The following is a 22381-nucleotide window of genomic DNA, read 5'->3' as shown; positions in this document are numbered from 1 at the left end:
CCACTTTTATCCCAATTTTACAAGGAGAACCTGAGCAGAGGGGTTGGATTGTTTCCCCAAGCCAGCAAGTGGCCCAGTGAATGCCCTTAACCAGCATAATACAATACACTGCTGATATTTTCTAGGAATAAATCTAGTAGGTAACACTAATGTGAATAGTTTACTTGGAAAAATATATATTATTTGTGATTAAATAAGTATTTTAAAAGCAGAGCTAACTAGAAAATGCCCTGTATTTTGTCATGGTTTGTGCGGGGGGAAAAGTTTACTAAATAATATCACAGGAAATCACTAAACTAATCTCCACATACATAGCAATGATCATGTTTCTTTCTTAGATAATTTTGTCAATTAATGAAGGAATAGATGAGCATGTTTTACCAATATTATGATAGGTTGCATTATGTATATTCCACATAAGATACAAATATGTCTAATATTTCTTTCATTTTGTGATAGTATTAAGATATGTAGAAGTTACCTGCTGAACTAGAAATGCTAATAATTGAATGCACTTTCTCTAAAGAATTTTAGATTCCTGAATAGTCTAAGACATGAAAATATATACAGCCTTCAAGAGAAAAGTGTGGTTTATCTACCCCATTGGCTTCTGCATGAACCTGTTTGTGGGGGTTGCCAGTGGTAGCTTCATGTGCATATTGTATTCATAATTCATGCAGTGTGTTCCCAGAAACAGTTTTAATTAGAACACAAATTATTACTCCCAAGAGAAAGTCTTTTCAAACAGGCAAGAGTTATAATGAAGACAAAAGTGTTTCTGCCTATGATACCTTAATATATTTACATATAAATTTCCAAAGTCTTATCTTTGTTCATAATATGACTGTAATTGAGAATCTAGGGTCTGATGACTTTTGTTTAGTACTAGGTGAATGGGAACAGGTTGGGGGCACAGCTGGTCTCTGCAATGGTTTTCTTTGTGGAGGAGCCATCATGATGCACAACCTCTGTACCCCTTGGGGTTTGTGTGGGGACTGTGGGTCACAGGGAAAGCTGTGTGGAGGAGATACACTTGGATATAGGGTGATTGGGACAAGCCAGATGAATGCGCTTGGAATAGGTGGGGTGGGGCCTGTTCCTTCAGCCCTTCAGCCTGATACAAGGAGAAATATTAAGGAGCCTGGGTGGGACATGAAGGGTTTAATGTGTGAGGGGGTCCAGTCTGTGAGGGGTCTAGTCTGAGGGGGGGGGGAGTTTAGTCTGTGAGGGGGTCCAATCTGTGAGGCGGTTTAGTCCGTGAAGGGGTCCAGTCTGTGAGCAGGTTTGAACTGTCTTCTCTTTTAATGTAAGCTGTTATAACTATAAATTTTCCTCTTAGCACTGCTTTTGCTGCATCCCATGAGTTTTGGGATGCTGTGCTTTCATTTTCACTTGTCTTAAGATATTTCCTCATTTCTCTGTGATTTCTTCTTTGACCCTGGGGCTGTTTAAGAATGCATTGTTTAATTTCTACGTTTCTGTGAATTTTCCAGTTTTCTTTCCATGGTTGATCTTCTAGTTTCCTTCTGCTGTGCTTAGAAAAGATACTTTGTATGATTTCAGTTTTTTTAAATTTATTAAGCTTTGGTGGTTTTTTTTTATTTTGTTTTGTTTTGCCTTATATGGTGGAGAATGTTCTGTGCAAACTCGGGAAAAATATGTGTTTTGCTGTTGTTGGATGGCATTCTGTGTGTGTCTGTTAGGTCCAACTGGTCTTTGGTGTTGTTCATGTCCTCAGTTTCCTAACTTAACGTTCCGTCTGGTGGTTCTATCTGCTATGAAAGGTAGGGTATGGAAGGCTCCTACTATTTTTATAGAGCTATCTTTTCCTCCCTGCAATCCTGTCGAAGATTGCTTCATGTATTTTGGAACTCTGCTATTCTGCGCTTGTTTGATGCTTGTATCTTCTTGGTAGTTGACCCTCTTATCATTGTATAATGTTCTCCTTTGTCTCTTGTAATAGTTTTTCCTTCTGTTTGGAGAAAGAGAGAGAGGAGAGAGGGAGAGAATCTTAAGCAGACTCTACGCTAAGCACGGAGCCCTATGAGGGGCTCAGTGTCATGACCCTGAGATCATGATTTGAGCAGAAACCAAGATTCAGATGCTTAACCCACGGAGCCACCCAGGTGTCCCCAGTTTTTACTTTTTATGACCACATTCTTATTATAATCATTTTTGACTTAAAGATTTTCATAGTACTTTTCTAAACATCATCTTTCCATTCTTTCCCATTCAAATGAAACTTAACATATTTCATTAAATTTCTAATGAGTTCTTTAAAGTTCTTTAATGGGATTTAAATATCCCATACATTATAGAACAATTGTAAAAAAACTTTTGTTGTGTTTTTTTTTTTAACAGTTTATTTTAATTTCAGTAGAGTTGCCATACAGTGTTATATTAGTTTCAGGTGCACAATTTAGTGATTAGTAATTCTATGCATTATCCAGTGCTCATCACGATAAGTGTATCCTTAATCCCCTTTACCTGTTTCACCCATCCCCCCTACAGTTGTAAAAATTTTCATAGGAAACAATTGGTTTTTAATACTCAAATTTGAAAATCCATAAAAGTTCATAAAGAGTAAAGTCATGTTTAGAATATACAGCATCAATTTCAGAAATTATCCATTTATTAACTTATATGTTGTACAAATATTTATTTGATTTGAGGAAATATGTAATACTCTAAAAGCCAGCAAGCCGAGGCTTGTAAAATTAAAAATCCAGACGGTATCACCATGAACTTCTGTGCTTCTAATTTCCTAAGTAGATAAAAACAGGGCTTGTACAAAACCTGCCTATGCAGTAATCCATTTCTGAATATATCAGATTATACCTTTTGGTTTGAGATGCTCCTGAACTGCAGTTCTATCTGATAACTTACTAAAAGAAACAGGCTCTCTGCTTCAGCTAAACCAATTTCCTCACGCCCTGCAAATGGGATGTGTACATTCCAACCTCCAGGTTTGCTCTCATGTTTTTCCAATCTCGATAATGCTCTTTTTACTCTTTTCAGGCATCTAGATCCTTTCTTTCCTTTCAGAGCATCAGGGTAAACCCCCTCACCATCCCACCCAGGCTCCTTACAATGCTGGTCTTTGTACCAGCCCTTCATCCTGGAGCACAGTCGTCCCCCACCCCACCCCCAGGTCCCCAGCTTCTTCTGTCACCTTCCCTGGATAGGTTCTTGGCTGCCCACTCCCCTAGTCCCAGCCCGGTGGGGACCTGGGCACCCATGTGGGGGGTGGAATGAGATGCATGAACGCAGCTCACCAACGTGGGCTGGAACCCCGGAGCCACAGGGGTCTGCATGCAGACGAGTATCTGCATGACCAAGAAAGCATGACATTAAATAACAGATAAAAAAACACCATGACAGGTAGAATGAGAGCACAAGAAAGGAAGCAATTTTTTTCCTATTTTTTTGTATAAAGAATATACATTTTTACTCTGCACTGGGCCCAGTGGATTATGTGGCCAGCCCTGCATGTGATTGTCAGAAAAAGCACATCCTGGCAGTGAAACAGTAGGATGGGTATGAGCCCCCACACCCCTGTGCTAAAGGAAGCTCAGTGCCCCAAGGGAGTCGGGGAGTGGGTGCAGCAGAGGGACTCTCAGAGCAGGGGAGGGCCCCATGGGTGGGCCCTGGGTTCAGGAGGAGAAATAGCAGTTGTTTCTTAAATTCCACATGTAAATAAAGTCATGTGGTATCTCTGCCTTGTGTCACTTAGCATTATACTCTCTAGCTCCATCCATGTCATTGCAAATGGCAAGATTTCATTCTTTTTATGGCTGAGTCGTGTTCCATCGTGTATGTATGCCACTACTTCTTTATCTGTTCATCAATCCATGGACATGTGGGCTGCTTCATATCTTGCTACTTCAAATACTGCTGCAAAAACTTAGAGGCACAGGTATCTCTTTGAATTAGTGTTTTTGTATTCTTTGGGTAAATACCCAGTAGGGCAATTGCTGAATCATAAGGTAGTTCTATTTTTAAATTTTGAGGAACCTCCATTGTGTTTTCCACAGTGGCTGCACCAGTTTGCATTCCCACCAGCAGTGAACAAGGGTTCCCTTTCTCCAGATTCTCACCAACACCTGTTGTTTCTTGTGTGGTTGATTTTAGCCATTCTGACAGGTGCAAGGTGGTATCTCATTGTAGTTATGATTTGCATTTCCCTGATGATGAGTGATATTGAGCATCTTTTCATATGTCTTTTGGCCATCTGTATATCTGCTCTGGAGAAATGTTGTTCATGTCTTCTGCCCATTTTTAATTCGATTATTTGTGTGTGTGTGTGTGTGTGTTGAGTTGTGTAAGTTCTTTATATATTTTGAATACTAATCCTTTATCTGATATATCATTTGCAAATATCTTCTCCCATTCTGTAGGTTGCCTTTTAGTTTTGTGGATTGTTTCCTTCACTGTGCAGAAGCTTTTTATTTTGATGAATCTCATGTTTGAATTTTGCTTTTGTTTCCCCTATTTCAGGAGACATATCTAGAGAGACGTTGCAAAGGCTGATTTCAAAGAGGTTACTACCTATGTTCTCTCCTAGGATTTTTATGATTTCAGATCTCATATTGAGGTCTTTAACCCATTCTGGACTTATTTTTGTCTATGGTATCAGAAAGTGGTCCAGTTTCATTTTCTTTTGCATGTGCCTGTCCAGTTTTCCCAACACCATCTGTTGAAGAAAACACCATTTGTCTTTTTCCCATTGGATATTGGAATATTGGACATCTCCAATGATATCTTTCCTGCTTTGTCAAAGATTAATTGACCATATAATTATGGGTTCGTCTCTGGGTTTTCTATTCTGATCTCTTGATCTGTGTGTCTGTTTTTGTGCCAGTACCATACTGTTTTGATTACTTCTGCTTTGTACATAACTTGAAATCCAGTATTCTGAGATCTACAGCTTTTTGCTTTTCTTTTTCAAGATTGTTTTGTCCTCAGGGTCTTTTTTGGTTCCATATGAATTTTAGGAGTTTGTTCCATTTCTGTGAAAAATGCTGTTGGTATTTTGACAGGGATGGCATTAAATGTGTAGATTGCTTTGGGTAGTATAGACATTTTAACAATATTTGTTTTTCTGGTCCTTCTGAGGAAATAACTGCCCCTTCATTAGTATCATGGAAATTCAAATGGTTTTCAGATTGTTTCATGCGGAAAGGTGGGATTATTAGGTGCAAATCCCCTCATGTTCCTGTTTGGGACATGATGTCAGGCATATGGAAGGAGATTGGAGGGAGATCTCAAAGGGATTATTTGAGAAATTTATTTAGAAATGCTATGCAGTGGGAAGATCACTGGACTGGACACACAAGCTGTGGATTCCAGGCTCCCTTCTGCCCTTGGTCTATATGATAGCACTGTGCCTGGTCTCCCTGGGTCTATCTGTAACGTGAAGGGTCCTTCTTGTTGTTTGTTCATTTGTTTAAGACAAGCCTATGGCCTCTGGTCTAAAATCCCATGGTCTTGTCATTTTTTGGTACTCTCCATTTTCTCATTGTAAATCCCCATGGAACAAGCACAGATGTTAGAAATCTGTTGGATTTTTCAGCATTTGCTAGCTAAGTCTCTCCATTTCCCAAGATGTTGTTTCCAAAACCATGTCTTACCTCTGACTCTGTGGCTTTATAAATAAGGCATGTAGTGCTGAAGCTGGCTTGGCAGCCTGATGAATGTATGCAATTTGTTATTTGACATGGTGAGAGAGGGAGGCTGGCGCGGGAATGGCTGGGTTATAGAGAGGGTCTCTGGTTCCTGTTTGGAAGCAGGCATTTAGAATCCTGCTGGATCCCCCTATGCTGCATCCAGATGATTAATTTTACATCTGGAAATAAAAAATTCTTGCTTCCTTCATAGCTTAGGCTCTCACGCTCTATTCCGGCCAGCCTTCCTTGCTCTTCTCCTGCTCACGGCCTCTCTCTAGAATGATGGTCCCCAGAGCTGCTGTGGCTCTGTCAGTTTAGTCTCCACCACCCTCTGTCTGCCTTCAGCCCAGTTGACAACTACCCCTAATGCTGTCCTTCTTACCAATTCTTTGACATTGCTGGAAACCAATGCCTCCCTCCCTCTGGGCTTCCCTACCCAGCCTCACCCCTTGGAGGGCCACTGGTATTCCCCTGGCCAGTGTGCCTGCTGCATCCACCCAGCAGATGCAAAACTGGATATCAGTGCACCTGTCTGCATCCTCTGCTCCAACACAGGGCTGCTGGGTACTCCTGGAGGGTAGCACACAGCCTGGTGGCTTGGAACTGCTGCAAATTAGATGATGCTCACTTCAGAAGCAGCATCACCTCTGTGATAACCACTTCTTCTCAGCCCTCAGCACCACTCAACTCCCCTGTCACATGCTTCTGGTTAGATTCTTCATTCTCTTATATTCCATTTATTCCAGACTTCTGTTATTCTTCCAAACTACCTACTCCACCAGTTGCCTATTAGAATGGTCTGAGCCTTTGAGGGCGGTACTTTGTACTTCAATTTAAGTATACTAAATAGTACCAAACTTCTCTGTATATAAATTACCCCCCCCAAAAAATAAAAAAATAAATTCCCCATATTTTGATGGCATTGGTGAAAAGACAGTTGGAAATCTTTAATCAAAGTGTTCAATGGGTGAAGTGTGAAAGACAGCAACTTTTGAAGCTTCTAGCAAATTGCAATTATTGAAAACAAAACTTGAAAGACATCCCTACGAAAGAAAGAAAGAAGCTGAACAAATTAGGTGATGAGAGCTTGATAGTGTATCAGAGTTAGTTTTGAAATTCTAGAATTGTGCTTTGGAATAACTCAATCTGTGGGAAGTGTCTTCGTTGGAGCTCCTATTTTTAATTGGATAATTTTATATCTGTGCTGCAATGGAATGAGATTGAGAAGGCTGATTATTTTGCAGCATCCAAATTTGGAGAAGCACTTAAAAAACCATTAATAGAGACAGTTTGACGAAGTTTATCTTTTAAAAATATTTATCCAAGGAAGGTATGATTTGTTGAAGGAGGGTAGCAAAATGACAGTACCTGTAAAAAAAAAAATTGGGGCTGAAATATTTGTACATTTTGATTAAGAATCTGTCCGTTTAGCAGGATTGCAGACATCAGAGCCCTTGCAGTGTTTTCCAAGTTAAAACATTATAGTCATTAGAGACGAATTCACCGAAGGTGTTGACAGGTTCAAACTTAGTGATCATAAAATACGACTGTGAGGGCGATTGTAAGACAGTTGTAAGCAATCTTATGAAAAAATTCAAAGTGATAAATCCACCTTGGAACAAAGTGAATTCTTCAGATAAATGCATTTAGATACGGATATGGATAAAAATTGACTAAAATATGTGAATATGTGCCAAGAGTAATTATTATGTTGAGATTATTTTCTGATTTTCAGACAACAGAAAGAAGTTAAAAGGGTTTTTTTTTAATTATACACGGATATGTTATTTTAATTTTTTGGTAATAATTTTGCTTTAAAAAATAGTTGTCAAACAATTCCTTTTATGGGCCTTACTAATGTGGTAAATCAGTTTGTCAGTCCATAAGTAAAAATTTCAGACATTATAGGGTTTTATTAGTCTGAAAATGGACTGATTGGATACTAAATTATATAGTAGTTCTCTCTGTGATGCTCTTTTTTTCTTTTTTAAAGATTTTTATTTATTTGACAGAGAGAGAGAAGAGAGGGAATGAGCAGGGGTAACAGGAGAGGGAGAAACAGACTCCCCGCTGAGCAGGGAGCCCAATGTGGGGCTCGATCCCTGGACCCCGGGATCAAGACCTGAGCCAAAGGCAGGCGCTTAACCAACTGAGCGACCCAGGTGCCCTGCGATGCTCTTTCTAAGCTGCCTTCTCCCTGAGAATGAAGCCTGCCCTTCATGGCTGTTGCACCTGTGCTCACACATGATTTTATGATTTTTTTTCCTGTTCTTATTTGCTCATATGTGTCTCATCTAACTAAGCTCCTTGAGAACAGGATCTCATCTTACTATTTTTGCACCCTTAAGGTCTAGCCCAATGCCTGGAACATAATAGGTCTGTCATAATGATTATTAAGTAAATGAATTTAGGGATTGAGGGTTTTTCTTTTCTTTTTTTTTTTTTTCAGTAGAACTCCCTAATAAATGAATCCATCGGTAAACATTTGTATTCAACACTACGCCTTTCTTTTCATTACCCCTGTGATAGCCATTTATTCAGACCCCTAGTGACTAAGCAAATGAGACAGAGATATTACTGGGCAACTAAACCTGATATTTCACTCATAATGGATGTACAAGTGTGCTCTCATAGGCGTGAGGGTGCATTGCATACAGATGTGGCATCTGATGCCTTTTTAAGGCAAGCAAATTAAGCCGTAAGGAAGACAGGACATTAAGGAAGGGGAATTTCTTGTCTGTGAAGAGAGTGGTGTGCACAGATGCCCTTAGTACACACACCACAGAGCCCAGGGGCCCTTTGGGGTGGCTTACAGCAAGTCAGAGAGCTCCTGTGCGGGGACTCAGCCCCAGCAGGAAATTTGTAACATCTTGGTATTTTAAGAAGCTGTTGTTCCTCCTGGGAGAGTGTAGTACTTTGAGTTAGGAAGGGCTGTGGATGGATCAGTGACCTCCCACTGCCTCTCTGGAGGGTCAGATGGGATGAGGGGAAGTGGAGAAACTGTCTTGGGTCAGACATGGGGTCAGTGCATTAGAGAAGCGAGTATCTCAGAAGCAGTCCCAGCCAGGGTAGTTCCCACTGATTGAAGCCAAGTTCTTTGGAAGAAAGGACTCGAGACATTTTAAGTTATGAGTCCTTGATAAGGATCCCAGAGGGAGGTAACTGAATTTTTTAAAGACATCTCTAAGTATAGTAGAAGATTATTGATTCCCATGTCTAAATAAATGCAAATAATGGGATTGTTCTAAAATGTTTTTTTTTTAAGATTTTATTTATTTATTAGAGAGAGAGAGAGAGCACCAGGGGGGTGGGGGGAGGAGCTGAGGGAAGGGGAGGAGCAGACTTCCCGTTGAGCAGGGAGCCCAATGAGGGGGCTCCATCCCAGAACCCTGGGATCAGGACCTGAGCCACCCAAGTGCCCCTAAAACATTTTTAAATGATTGCTTATTTTAAAAAATCACATCACTGTATAGATCAAACAACTTCTTGAAGCCATGAAATATAAAGATGATGTGGTCTGTCAGCTTCTTGTGTAATTATATTACACATCCCATGATAATCCCTATAATGAAAAAAAACAACTAAGAGATTACATCTGGAAGATGTTGGGAGTTGAGCAAAATCCCTTTCCACCATTGTGCTTGGTATTTATTTTTTGGCATTGAGATCTCTAAACTGAGGAGTAGAGTTAGCATGGAACAGGTTCCCTTTCACTATAGAAAACAAACAGTGGCTCATAGGAAATCCTCCAGATAGAAATGGGAACAAGAGTAGCTGCCCCCTGAGATCCCAGCAAGGTCTGGAACTGAGGGATGTTTTCCAAGGGCTTCTAAAGGGTGAAGCCTTGTCTTCCAAAGGTTATCTAAAAATTGTCATTCTTGATTCCACACCACCAGGACTGTGACCTTGAGCAGAGACACGTTAGAACTAAGAGACATGCCTGAGTTTTAGCATGTTTTACAAGGACTCAGGGCTGAGGGACTGTCCCTCCCACCCTGGAGGAGCCACCAGAAGCCAGTCACAGGTACAATATTCACTTTGCTCGAAGGGCAGCTTGTTGCAGTGATGGCAGCTTTACCAGGTCCCCTTATGAAAGGACTGCGTTGTTCATCATCTCCAGGAATAGTTCTTCAGTCACTGAATTCTGCCTATTTTTATTCAGGAAAGTCACCCGAGGCCCCTCTGGGCAGTGATTCACTCTCTCCCTGTTCTCAATCATCTGGGCTTGAGAGGGAGAAGGGGTGGCAGTTTTGAGTGGTGGAAAGTCATGGAGGATTGAGGACTGGTGGGTGCCTGGAGATGGACAGCCTGGCACCTGGGAACAGGTGAGTGGGCAGTGGTGGGAACTCTAGACTTTTCCAGTTTTGCAGGAGATGATGAGGCTTGGTTGGACTCTGCCTTGCGTGTTTCTGCCCGACAGGTGTATCTCAGGCCCTCCTATCATCCCCTAACTCTACCTTGCCCAGAGAGCTGGGAACAGACCCTATTTCCCCGATCGCAGTAACAGTGGGAGCCACGAGTCCCATCAAGTGGCAACTGTGACTTTGAGCAATAGTAGCTCCACGGGGGCGGTTTGTTTCTCAGATTCTTTGGTTCTCAGTTCAGCTTATTGGGAAGTTAACACTATTTATTCTTAGAAAAGTCCCATCATTGTGCTACATGCATCCATGGAAATATTAGATCCTGGATGGGGTTACTTCGTAATATACTGATCTGGGATGGTTGTGAAGATATGTTCACGCATGACCGCTCTACTAACACTGAGGGCTGTGCATTCTTATTTATGTTTTAAAAATAAGATTCCATAGACACATAGATGCTTATATGCATAGGAAGTATCCAGAGGCATGTTTAGGAAATTGCTAGGGGTTGATTCATAGAGGAAGGATTGGGTGTTTGGAGTGGGAAGTAAACTGTTTTTACTCTGTGCCCTTTTGTACAAATAAAATTTCTTATGTGGCCATATCTTTTAAAAATGCCTTTAAAGAGCCTCCTTCTGCACTTACTCCCAGAGCTCTAAGACCCTATTGTGAACACTGTTTACTGGATCTTTAAGAACTGCGGTTACTTAAGCAAGACTGGACTTTTCACTGCCAACTTTGAATACTAATGATTTCGTTGCCACCAAGAATTGTCACAATGAGAATCAGTGTTCAGTATGACAAACAATTTCATTTTGCTGGCGTAATCAGAGCCCAAGTCCTCCTGTGTAAGGATGTGATGGAGAGAGCGACGCAGGGGGATTGATGGGTAATGTCAGGCTCGAAATGGGAAAAAGTCTGATGTGGTGTGTTTCCAGAACAGATTCATTTTTAATATCAGCCTTTGTACTTGAGCCCTTAATGATTTGGGTCGTTAATTATCTCACTGAGCAATTCATGTTGATTCAAGATCAGCCATTCTCTCTGATTTATTGATTCTGTGCTCAGGAAAAAAAAAATATTTCACAGTATGTTTTGACAAAGAGCCTTTTAACACAATGCCTCCTGTGCTGTGGCCCGACGACTGTGCGCCAGAAATCTTTACATCTGTTCTCTCCCTACTGGGTTTTACACTTGTAATAGATTAAAGTTGCTGTTTCATTTTTATGAGGACTCTAATATAGGATTGTGCAATCTTTGTGAGTTTATGAGCTTCTCGTTTTGTTGTGATGTGAGCTGGTTGATGGATGATCTTGAACGGTGGCTAAATCCTAACAAAATTGTACTTTCTCACGACCGAATCACTAAACTAAACCAAAGGCCCCCTGTGTGCCCAGCATAGGAGTGTCTGAACCAAAGGGCACACGCACCAGACTGGGACGGGAGGCAGTGTTTGCCGCAGTGCAAGCAAGAGAGCCATTGGCTGGAATAAAGGCCACTTCTCCTAATTCCAGAGAGGAATAAAAAAGAGGGGAGCACTGAGGTGAACAGCTGCCAAGGGCTGCAGGGGAAGCTTGGCTGCCCCATCTAGGAGCCTTATGACTATAACGAGTTGTGCATCCCCACCAATTATCCCATGTTCTTTCCTCACAGTTTCTCAGGAACATTAAGGCTCATAAGCTCCAGAACAGTGTGTTTCAGTTTTTGTCATCGAGGACTTTGAGAGTGACCATAAATACAGTTGATGAATGATCTATATGCATGTGGGTCTTTCCTCTGACTGTAAAAATCTGTTGAAAACAAAGAATCCCCACTCACCAGAGATGGACACGATGAAAGGCAGCAGGGGAAGAAGGTAAAAATGACAAATCGTTTTCATCCAGGCTCTGCTCAGAAAGTCTTCCTAAATTCTCGTTTTGTTTTCCAAGGTTAGAAAATACCCTCGTGGTCTGAGTCCTGTCATTTGCCACGATAGCTCTTCAGGGCTGTTTGGTTCCTTCCAAGGTCTGACATCTCTCCCGGCCACCAGGTGAACAAGTGGCTTTTGGCAATGGCCATGTGGGTCAGTTGACAAAACTCCATCTGGCATGGATGACTGCATCATAGTGTCATGGCATCAGGAAACCCTGGGCCTCTTTCATCCTAAAAAAAAATAATAATAATTTATTGAAATAAGAACAGGTACAACCCAATCACTAATAAATAACCTCTGTTCTCAAAGATGAATAAGAAAGAGAAAGACTTAACGAAATACAAACAGCTCAATAGGACTTGGTGCCTTCATATTGCAGTTTTACTATAATATTGGCACCTTCCCCCTGCCAAGTTTGGGTAGAGCACTCAACCAGGATCCTAGAGATCCGCAGGTCAGTGAAGTGGTATAGATCCTTCAAGAAAGAGCCTAAAATTCCTTTAATTTCCAAAATGCTCACAGCTTCAGCTTATCCTTAGGTATCTCTGTAATGAGTCTCTTCTTTCAGGGTTTTGGGAAGGCTGTTCATGCTTCTGAGAAAGGGAGCTCAGAGTTCCCTTCTCAGTGGTCCCACAGAGGCTCCAGAAGGGAGAGAGGGATGTGCTCCTTTGCCTTCTCCTTCCTACAATTTGGAATAAGCTGCAAGAAAAGAGGTTATGACCACGCTAGGTTGTGACTGCATTTTTTCACCTAGAAGGCTTCCCTAGCAGCTAGTTGAATAACTTACTCGCTTCTCTCCTCCTACCACCTCCTCCCCTTTCAAACACCACTTAATCCTATTAACTGGTTAAGTATACTCATTAACCAGACCAAGTATACTCTCTAGTACCCTATTTCTCATTTTGGCAGTTTGATAGCCTGCTTCATAAAGAGATTTTTTTTTTTAAAGATTTTATTTATTCACTTGAGAAAGAGAGAGAGAGAGAACACGACCTGGGGGGTGGGGTGTGTAGGCAGAGGGAAAGGGAGAAGCAGACTCCTCCCTGAGTGGGGAGCCCAATGTGGGGCTCGAGCCTGAGATCATGACCTGAGTGGAAGTTGGATACTTAACCAACTAGGCCACCCAGGTGCTCCTTATAAGGAGACTTTGCTTGTCTCTCACCCCTCATCCAAAATTTAAAATCCACTTGAACAGAAAATTCACTTAAACACATAGGTAAAGTGGTTTTCTCACAAAAGTGTAGCTATTAGGAATTGGTTTAAACTGAGCTGAGTGTACTATTTATAACTTAAGTTCTATTCCATGTCTATTTATATTCAGCTTATCATTAAGTGGAAAACAAAATAAGGTTGACATTTGGTCATTTCATTTTTATAGTTCACTCTGATTCACAATTGTGTTGAAAAGTATACAAAGTGAGCAAGACGTCAGCATACAGAGATGTCTCCAATGTGCCGAGATCGTGGATGTGATAAATATTTATAGTGTTTTGTGATTTGGTCTTGACAGAAGCCCCACCCTCTAATCAGAGCACCGTCCTGTATGCTGAGGACTGGCCGGTCCTCTGATGTCCACATGGACCCATGAGCTTCTCCCAAACTTTGCAATGACCACATGTGCCATGTGACTGCAGACTTGCTGAGTGAGAGGGAGGAATGGCAAAAAATCAGAAGAGCTACCACGGCCCATGCACTCTTTGTGCCTTGACTCTTAATATTTCAGTGCCCACTGATGTCAACTCCAATCATATTTTCTACTGACAAAAGGTTGACCCCATTGTTTCATAATATAGATGATCACACACATATGGCTGAACCACTGGTCCCTGAAATAACAAAGACAGTCTCTAGAGACTTTTTCTTCCTCTTCCCCAAATTCTTGAAGACCATCCCTGAGGTGATGCTTGAAGTAGAAGAAATGCCAAGGGAGGTAGGGCTTCCCAGAAGTTGGACTGACGCACGATTAGCAGAGTGTTGGAAGCAGAGCAGCTGAACAGATAGGAAGGCGGTCTAGTAACAGTATGAGCTGGCACTGAGTATGGGCATTCGAGGACTCTGGGCAAAAGAGGTAGGAGACCTGGCATGGCCCCAGTTCCTCTGTACTGTGATATGCAGCATATGTAGTGTGTCTATTCTGTGAATAAATGAAGAGGAGAGGGAGGCCTTGCATAACCAGACCAACTCTCACATCCTGGGGCTGTAGATGTTGAGATTGCCAGTGACAACAAGTGAAAGTGACTCTGGCTCCTCTCTGTAGCCGGGGGACCACCTCTGGCCTTCCTGCCCAGTTCACTTTGGCTCCTACAACTGGCATAGTTTAGTAGTGTCACCTTTGATTCCAAAGAGAGAGGATACAGACCTGGCAATTTCTATTTTGCTCATTTTGCTTTAAAAGGCCAAGTTATGTAAACCACATGGTTGAACTATTTTCTCCTGTCACAAAGGGCTGTTTTAACACCTGTTTTGCTTCACGCATCGTGAATGTTATTTCTCCTTCATAGGTATTTCTGTATTTTGATACAGCTTTTCAATTTAGCAGCAAAACTAGCCCATTCAGTAATCTGATAATAGAGCGTGGCCTATTTCTTACCGATAGAGGAGAGGTCGTTGGTACTGAGTGATTTATGTAATATGTGATGTTGGTGCAAGACAGATAAAAGGATGGAGGAGAGAGTTCAGAAAATAGACACACACACACAATTTGGTATATGTTAAAATATTTCAGACCAGTGGGAAAGTAGATTGTTTAATAAATCACGCTAGTAATTTAGGGAAAAAGTTCTCTACCTTACTAACTCATTTTTTAAATAATTTTTTAAAGATTTTATTTATTTATTCATAGACACAGAGAGAGAGAGAGGCAGAGACACAGGCAGAGGGAGAAGCAGGCTCCATGCAGGGAGCCCGATGTGGGACTCGATCCCGGGTCTCCAGGATCACAACCCAGGCTGCAGGCAGCGCCAAACCGCTGCGCCACCAGGGCTTCCCTACCTTACTAACTCATACAAAATAAACTCTAGATGTACCAAATACCTAATTGTAAAATACGGAAATAATAAAATACTAAATATCATCCTATTTTTTTTTATCATGTTGGGCTGCGAAAAATTTCTAAGCTTGACATAAAACTAAGATAATACTGATGCTTTGACTACAGGAAAATAAAAATTACTCTTTTACAGCCAGAAGCAAGTTAAAAAGTAAAAGGAAACAGGAAAAATATTTGCAAAACATGTAATGGACCATGTCTTAATTTTTGTGTTCATCAAAATGCAAATCAACAAGAAAGGCACAAGCCATGTAAGTAAAAAATGGGCACTTCTGACTTACAGAACTGTAAAAGAATAAATTTATCTTTAGTAATAAACAAACAAACAAACAAATAAATAAATAAATAAGCAAGCAAGCAAAGAACAAACATAAGCAATTCTAAGAAGAAAGGGTCATTCATTCTTTCAGTACACATGGATGGAGTGTCTTCTACTGCTGCAGGTTTTAGTAGGGCTGGGAATTAGCAGTGAACCTGACAATGATCCCGCCCTAAGGCCCTTACATCCTGGTGGAGCTAAGAGATGGCAAACAGTTCATGAATACATTAGCAAGGAAGCAGCACATTGGGGAAGTGTTGTGGGATAATATGACAGTATTAACCATGTGTCTCTGATGGTTTGTCATCTTGGGGACTTGGTGGCCTTGGAGAGACGGCCCCTCCTGGTTAGCCAGTTTCTAGAAAGAGTAAATGCCTCACCCGTGATCACACATGCACACCAACCAACCTCTAGCCCACAGCCTGACCACCTCCTCCGCAGGGCTCCTACACTCAGGAATGCTGTTCTTCTCACCTGGGGCCACGTACCAGACAATTGAAGACAGCCCTTGCACCCCAGAAATCAGTCAGACTGAAATTATTAAAACCAGTCAGTCTTACACCCTCTTGCCCTGCCTGACCTGTTTCTTCCTGAACACCACAGTAAAGGCTCTTGCCCCATTTCTCCCACTCTTTCTGCCTCCCAGCTGAGCCCGGTGCTTCCTCATGCGGCCCTGCATAGCATCGTGTGCTTTCTTCTCTTGGAAATCCTCAGTAGCTGTCTGTCTTTTCAGTGCCAGTCATCCCCCGATCTGTTGGTCTCACTTTACTGGATAAAATTAAGATGTATATTTTAAAACAAATGGTTGGGCAGCCCCAGTGGCTCAGCAGTTTGGCACTGCCTTGAGCCTAGGGCGTGATCCTGGAGACTCAGGATCGAGTCCCACACTGGGCTCCCTGCATGGAGCCTGCTTCTCCCTCCGCCTGTGTCTCTGTCTCTCTCTCTGTGTCTCTCATGAATAAATAAATAAAATCTTTTAAAAATAATAAAAAATAAAACAAAGAGTGGCTTGGGGGCACCTGGGTGGCTCAGTCAGTTAAGCCTCTGCCTTCAGCTCAGGGCCTTATCCCAGGATCCTGGGATTGAGCCCCATGTAGACTCAACAGGGAGTCTGCTTCTCCCTCTCCCTCTGCTCCCCTCTTCCTGCTCGTTCTCTCCCTCTCTCTCTCTCTCTCTCAAATAAGTAAATAAAATCTTTTTAAAAATAACAAATAAAATAAAACAAAGAGTGACTTGGCGTTTCCTTAGGTTTGTTGATCAGAGAAGGCTTCTCAGAAGAAGTGACATTTACGTAAAAATCTTTAAGACAAGGAGGGGGCTGCTGGGCAAAGAACTGGGGGAAGCATTCCAGCCAGAGGAAGTAACTCCTGCAGAGGTCCTGTGCGGGGATGTGCTTGATGCAAATGAGGAAGAGAAGAAAGGCCCAGTGGCTGGAGCAGAATCAGAATTGGAGAGAATGTAAGATCGGAAGTGGAAAAGGCAGACAAGGGCCTGCAGATGAAATCAACAAAACAGCTTTAAAAAAAAAAAAAGAAAAGAAAAAGAAAAGAAAAGAAATCGATCACATGGTAATGATGTTAAAGGTTGATAATACCCATGGAGCTCAGAGTGCGGGGCAATAAGCATTACTGTACACTGTTTGTGAGATGGGACGTTTGTATGGTCTTTATGGAGGACAGTGTGGCTGTATAGCTCAGGATTTTATTTATTTTTTATTTTATTTTATTTATTTATTTATTCATGAAAGACAGAGAGAGGCAGAGACACAGGCAGAGGGAGAAGCAGGCTCCATGCAGGGAGCCCGATGTGGGACTCGATCCAGGGTCTCCAGTATCATGCCCTGGGCTGAAGGCAGGTGCTAAACCATTGAGTCACCCGGGCTGCCCTTGCTCAGGATTTTAAATGCACATGCTCTTCTTAAAAATCTCGAGTTTAGCTGGCACACAGTGGTACATTAGTTTCTGGTGTACAACATAGTGATTCGCCACCTCTTACACCGTGCTCACAAGTGTAGCTGCCATCCGTCACCTTACAAGGCTATCACAACACCATTGACCATATTCCCTGTGCTGTACCTTCATCCCGGCGACTTACTCATCCCATAGCTGGAAGCCTGTATCTCCCAATCCCCTTCATCTGTTTTGCCCATCCCCCCAGCCCCTTCCCTCTGGCAACCATCAGTTTGTTCTCTGTATTTTTAGGTCTTCGATTCTGCTTTTTGTTTGTGTATTCATTTGTTTTGCTTTTTAGATTCCACATAGGAGTGAAAGCATATAATATTTGTCTTTGTCAGTCTTTACTTAACCTTTAATACCCTGTAGGTTAACCCATCTTGTTGCAAATGGCAAGATCCCATCCTTTTTTATGGCTGCTTAATATTTAATATTTATATATATACAATATAGCCAGCACACAATGTTACATTAGCTTTATATATATATAAAATAAGTTGTAGTATATATAGATATATATTTGTGAGACAATATGATATATATATACACATACATAAATATATATATATGTCATATCTTCTTTATCCATTCATCTATTGATGGACACTTAGGTCACTTCCATATCTTGGTTATCGTAAATAATACTGTAATAAACACATCTTTTCAAATTAGTGTTTTGGGGAGTTAATTATTGGGTCATATGGTATTTTTTGAGGAACCTCCTTGTAGTTTTCCACAGTGGCTGCACCAGTTGCATTCCCACCAGCAGTGCACAAGTGTTCTTTTTTCTCCACATCCTCACCAACACTGGTTATTCTTGTCTTTGATACTTCTCATTCTGACTGGTGTAAGGTGAAACCTATGGTAAAAAAAAAAAAAAAAAAAGAAAAGAAAAAAGAAAAGAAACCTATGGTAGTTATGATTTGCATTTCTCTGATGAGTGATATTGAGCATCTCTTCATGTGCCTGCTGGCCATCTGTGTGTCTTCTTTGGAGAAATATCTGTTCAGGTCCTCTGCCCATTTTTTATTTTTATTTTTATTTATTTATTTATTTTAATTGGTGTTCAATTTGCCAACATATAGCATAACACCCAGTGCTCATCCCGCCAAGTGCCCCCCTCAGTGCCCATCACCCAGTCACCCCAACTCCCCACCCACCTAACCGCTGCCAATTTTTTAAATTGGATTGTTTGGCTTTTGGTGTTGAGTTGTATCAGTTCTTCATATATAAATGTGCATATTCTTAAACCCGGCAATTCCAAGTCTGGAAATTTGTCCAACAAATCAATTTATTGCTTCATTTGTGATCACAAAACAAAACAAACAGAAGTGGAAACAAGCTATTGATAAGAAACTAGTTAAATAAATTATGGAACACTAACATAGCACAGCAGTGTACACAGATGGATGTGCGCTGATATGAAAAATTGCCTACCTTTATTATTCATATGTAATATTTGTTTAAATATGTATTTATTGGTCATATGCTACACAAAGACACATACATATACCCCTTTTAGGAGAAAGAGGGCATATTATGTATATTTTGTATTTCACAATCAATTGTGTAGGATGGATGTGTAGTAAATTTTAAAACAGACACAAGGGGTGCCTGGGTGGCTCGTTTGGGTAAGCATCTGACTCTTGGTTTCAGCTCAGTTCATGATCTCAGGGTTGTGGGATTGGGCCCCACATTGCGCTCTGTGCAGAATCTGCTTAGGATTCTCTCCACCTCTTTCTTTCTCCCTCTGTCCCTGTTCCACCCGCATGCCCACCCCCCTCACTCTCTCTCTCTCTGTCTCAAATAAATAAAGTCTTGAAGAAAAAACATAACACAGAACGCCTTTGGCTAATGATAAGGAGTGGGATGGAGATGGGAGCAACCTCTCTGAACTGTTTGCGGATATTAATATTAGGGGAAATTGGTTGTGAGATTTTTGGGAGTTTGCTGTACTGTCTTCGCAGTTTTTCTGGGTTAAGCGTCCAACTCTTGATTTCGGCCCTGGCCATGATCTCAGGGTCGTGGGATGGAGCTCTGTGTTGAGTTCTGTGCCCAGCAGGGAGTCCACTTGAGACTCTTTCTCTCCTTCTCCTTATCTCCCTCACCCTACTTTCTCAAATAAATAAATTTTTTAAATAAAAATGTATTTAAAAAATACACCTCCCCCAAAGTTTGAAAGTATATAAATTAAAGCATCCACAGAAATTGTCTTAGGATCTTGGCATAATAGGTGGTTTATTTTCTTCTCTGTATATAGTTTCATACAATTACCATGTATGATTTGTTTAATTTTTAAAAAATACTTAAGAGAGTTTTTAAAGCATAGCACTGGCTGAACTAAAGATGTGGCTAGTAGGTTCTGGGCTTTATTCTTCTCTTCTTCCCCCCATGCCCCCAAATTTATTTGTCGTCTTTAAAATGTAGAGAATGAGTATTTTTATTTGAAGAAGAAAGAGAGGTTTTGTAATGAGTGTATAGAATTCAGGGCTCATTCAGGATTAGCAACCCAGTTCACCCTGGCTTGAGCAAAAAAATATTGCTGCAAAATTGAAAGTCAGTGGGGGCTAAAACTTGCTTCTGACACAGTTGGATTCCAGTCCAAATCTGTTTTCATCTTTTAGTTCTGCATCCTCTTGGGTTCTTTATTTTTAGGTGTTTTTTTCTGCAGACAGCCCCTTCACCCTGCAGAAAGAACTCTCCTTTTGTCCCTTGAAGTTCCAGCAGAAAGCAGGCCAGGCAGTGGCTGCCTGTGGCCCCTTAGCAGCCCTCCTGAATGCCCAGGCCCTGGGATGGAGCACCTGCCGTGGTTTCCATTGGGACCATTAGCCCCACAGTGGAGGCACTGTGTCCATGCCCAGCTCTAAAATTGAAGGGGTTTAGGATGTAATCCATGTAACAATGTAGTTGACTAAAAAACAGAGGAATATTTTATCTCTTTGGAAATCCTGCCATACCTTTGACTTAGAGAAGAGACAAGTGGAGCTTGAACGTTTTCCAGATTTTTTTTTTTTCAATAATTGTCCTGGGGTGAAAAAGCTTGAAAATTACTGCTTTAAGATGATCCCTGGAGTCTGAATGCCTGCAGAAATATCCATCTACCTAAGTTAAACATTCATATTCATGTTCAACAGTAATTGTCTCAACAGATGAAAATGTCAGTCTCTAAAAGCTGTCATTTACGGACTAAATTCTACTTATAATTCTTGATGTTCTTCTTCATTATGTTCAGAAACGTTAAGAATTTTCCACTCAGTAGGACAAGTGGTTCTAGAAATAAATTTCAAAATCTTGCTTTCATAGGAAAACAGATCTTTCGAAGAAAACAGTTTATGAAGCTGTGTTAGTTTTATGTAAATACCAGTTTGGGGTTCAGAATGGCTCCGTTTTGGCCGTCTTGTTTGATGTTCTAGGATATTTATCTAGCTGGATCCTTTCGAAGTAGATCAGAGTTCCCAGCTAAGCAGTTTGTTTGCTGTCACACTCGTGGGTACTTTTCACTGATCTGAAGAAAAAGAAATGATACTGAATTCAATATAGTTGATGGTTAAAGAGCAGCCTACCTTAGGGGCAGTGTGAAGTAAAGCCCAAGGGCAGGCTGTACGAATAATCCCCGAATTCACCCAGAATTTAGAGGAAACGGTGGATTGAGATTTGGGTTAAACTGTCCTAAAAACTCTCAAAATCCTACTGGCCTTTCCTATGTCTGAGAACCAGAACTAGAGTTTGGGCTTTTGTAGGCACCAGAAGAGATTTCTTTGTGATGACCTCCTGGCTTGCTGCTCCATTGCTAAATGTAAAGCAGGGAAAATTAAGAATCTGCCTTAGGCCTTTGCAGTGTTGCCAGGTTTTTGTGTGTGTGTTTTTTTTTTGTTTTTGTTTTTGTTTTTTTTTTTTTTTTGAGAGTACAATGATGGTTTTAAAAATCCAAGGATAAAGGAAAGACCCTTGACACGGACGCACTTCCTGTGTTTCCACTGATGGTACCGAGCCTGCTGCTCTGGTCTGGATTTGGGCCAGGCATGGCTCAGGGTTTGGAATAGGGGTGGTGGGGTGTGTTCCTCTTAGCAGCCATGCAGCGTGAAAGGTCAGTGGGCTTTGTAGGCAATCCTCAGGAAGTGGCTCTGGTCATCTCCAAAACTACTAAATCTCACAAAGGCTGTTCAGTTTACTTGGCAAGGGTTGTCTGTTGGACAGGAAAGCTTGCATGGCCTTGGAAAGACTGCTATTTATTGAAATTGTGTTTTCTCAAGGTATTTACTCTGTAAATATGGCTCTATTGTCAGGCCCGATGGGGTTTTTAAGTATGCTTAAGTTGCAAAAACATGTTTGTGAAAATGTTTAGCGCGATGTGTAATGCATAGGAAATGCCTCTGCAGCTCACCTACTGCAATTCTCAGGTGTAAAAAGTCACCACAAACACCGAACTAGCAAATCCTGAGCCGTCGCTCCCAGGGGAAAACAGGATGAGGGGCCCTGTGAGCCTCTGGTCCCAACTTTTTCATCAGCCCATCAGTACATAACCTCATTTATTTGCGTTTCTGTTTAATACGTACTATTGATTCATTGCCATTGAACGCACAGCCTCCATCAGCTCGGGCCTGAACAAAGCTTATCTAGCACATGTGCTTTTGCCGGAAGGCACATCCCAGCCTTCTCGAAATCACAATCGGGGAAACCAGGCAGCACTTCAGTCCTGTGACTGGGAGCCGTTTTAAACAACAAAATCACCAACAAAAAGCATGTGCATTAAATAGACTTCAAAAAGACACTTATTTACAGCATGAGAGCTGAAACAAGAAGGCAAAGCTGTAGCCTCGTTTGACCCAAGCTGAGTGAGTTGGGGTTCACATTTTCTCCCCCCTGCTCATGTCCACGCATGACCCCAGAAGTGCCACAAGTACTGATTTTGGTGTCACAAAGAGATGTTTGCAAGTAGAGCATTTGCAGATCTGCAATTCACAAACAATGAGGACTGGATGTACTCGTATTTTAATTTAGCTTACTATATACATACCTTTCTCTACAAATTTATAAAGCATAAAAATTAGGCATTTCCCCCTTTTGATACCATCCAAAATCCAGACCAGAGCCATAGACTAGGTCAAGGGCAGTGGAAACA

The 22381-nt window shown here is 41.4% G+C and overlaps 1 protein-coding gene across 3 annotated transcripts in view; it reads left to right on the top strand.

The window, feature by feature from the left end:
- Positions 1-22381, top strand: part of CAMK1D (calcium/calmodulin dependent protein kinase ID) — a 431901-nt gene that overhangs the window by 266866 nt on the left and 142654 nt on the right. The window contains exon 1 of one of the 3 annotated variants that reach the window (XM_038530116.1): positions 9951-9991. The exons of the other annotated variants lie outside the window; for them this stretch is intronic. Coding sequence (XP_038386044.1) covers positions 9966-9991 — 26 coding nt within the window. The 5' untranslated portion in view covers positions 9951-9965. Of the gene's footprint in view, positions 1-9950; positions 9992-22381 lie in introns of those variants that run through there. 3 annotated transcript variants of the gene reach the window in all.

This window comes from Canis lupus, chromosome 2 (genome assembly GCF_011100685.1).
Source record: "Canis lupus familiaris isolate Mischka breed German Shepherd chromosome 2, alternate assembly UU_Cfam_GSD_1.0, whole genome shotgun sequence".
Classification (NCBI taxonomy): domain Eukaryota; kingdom Metazoa; phylum Chordata; class Mammalia; order Carnivora; family Canidae; genus Canis; species Canis lupus.
Note: the sequence above shows the minus strand (reverse complement) of the source record. Positions and strands in the feature narration are given on the sequence as shown.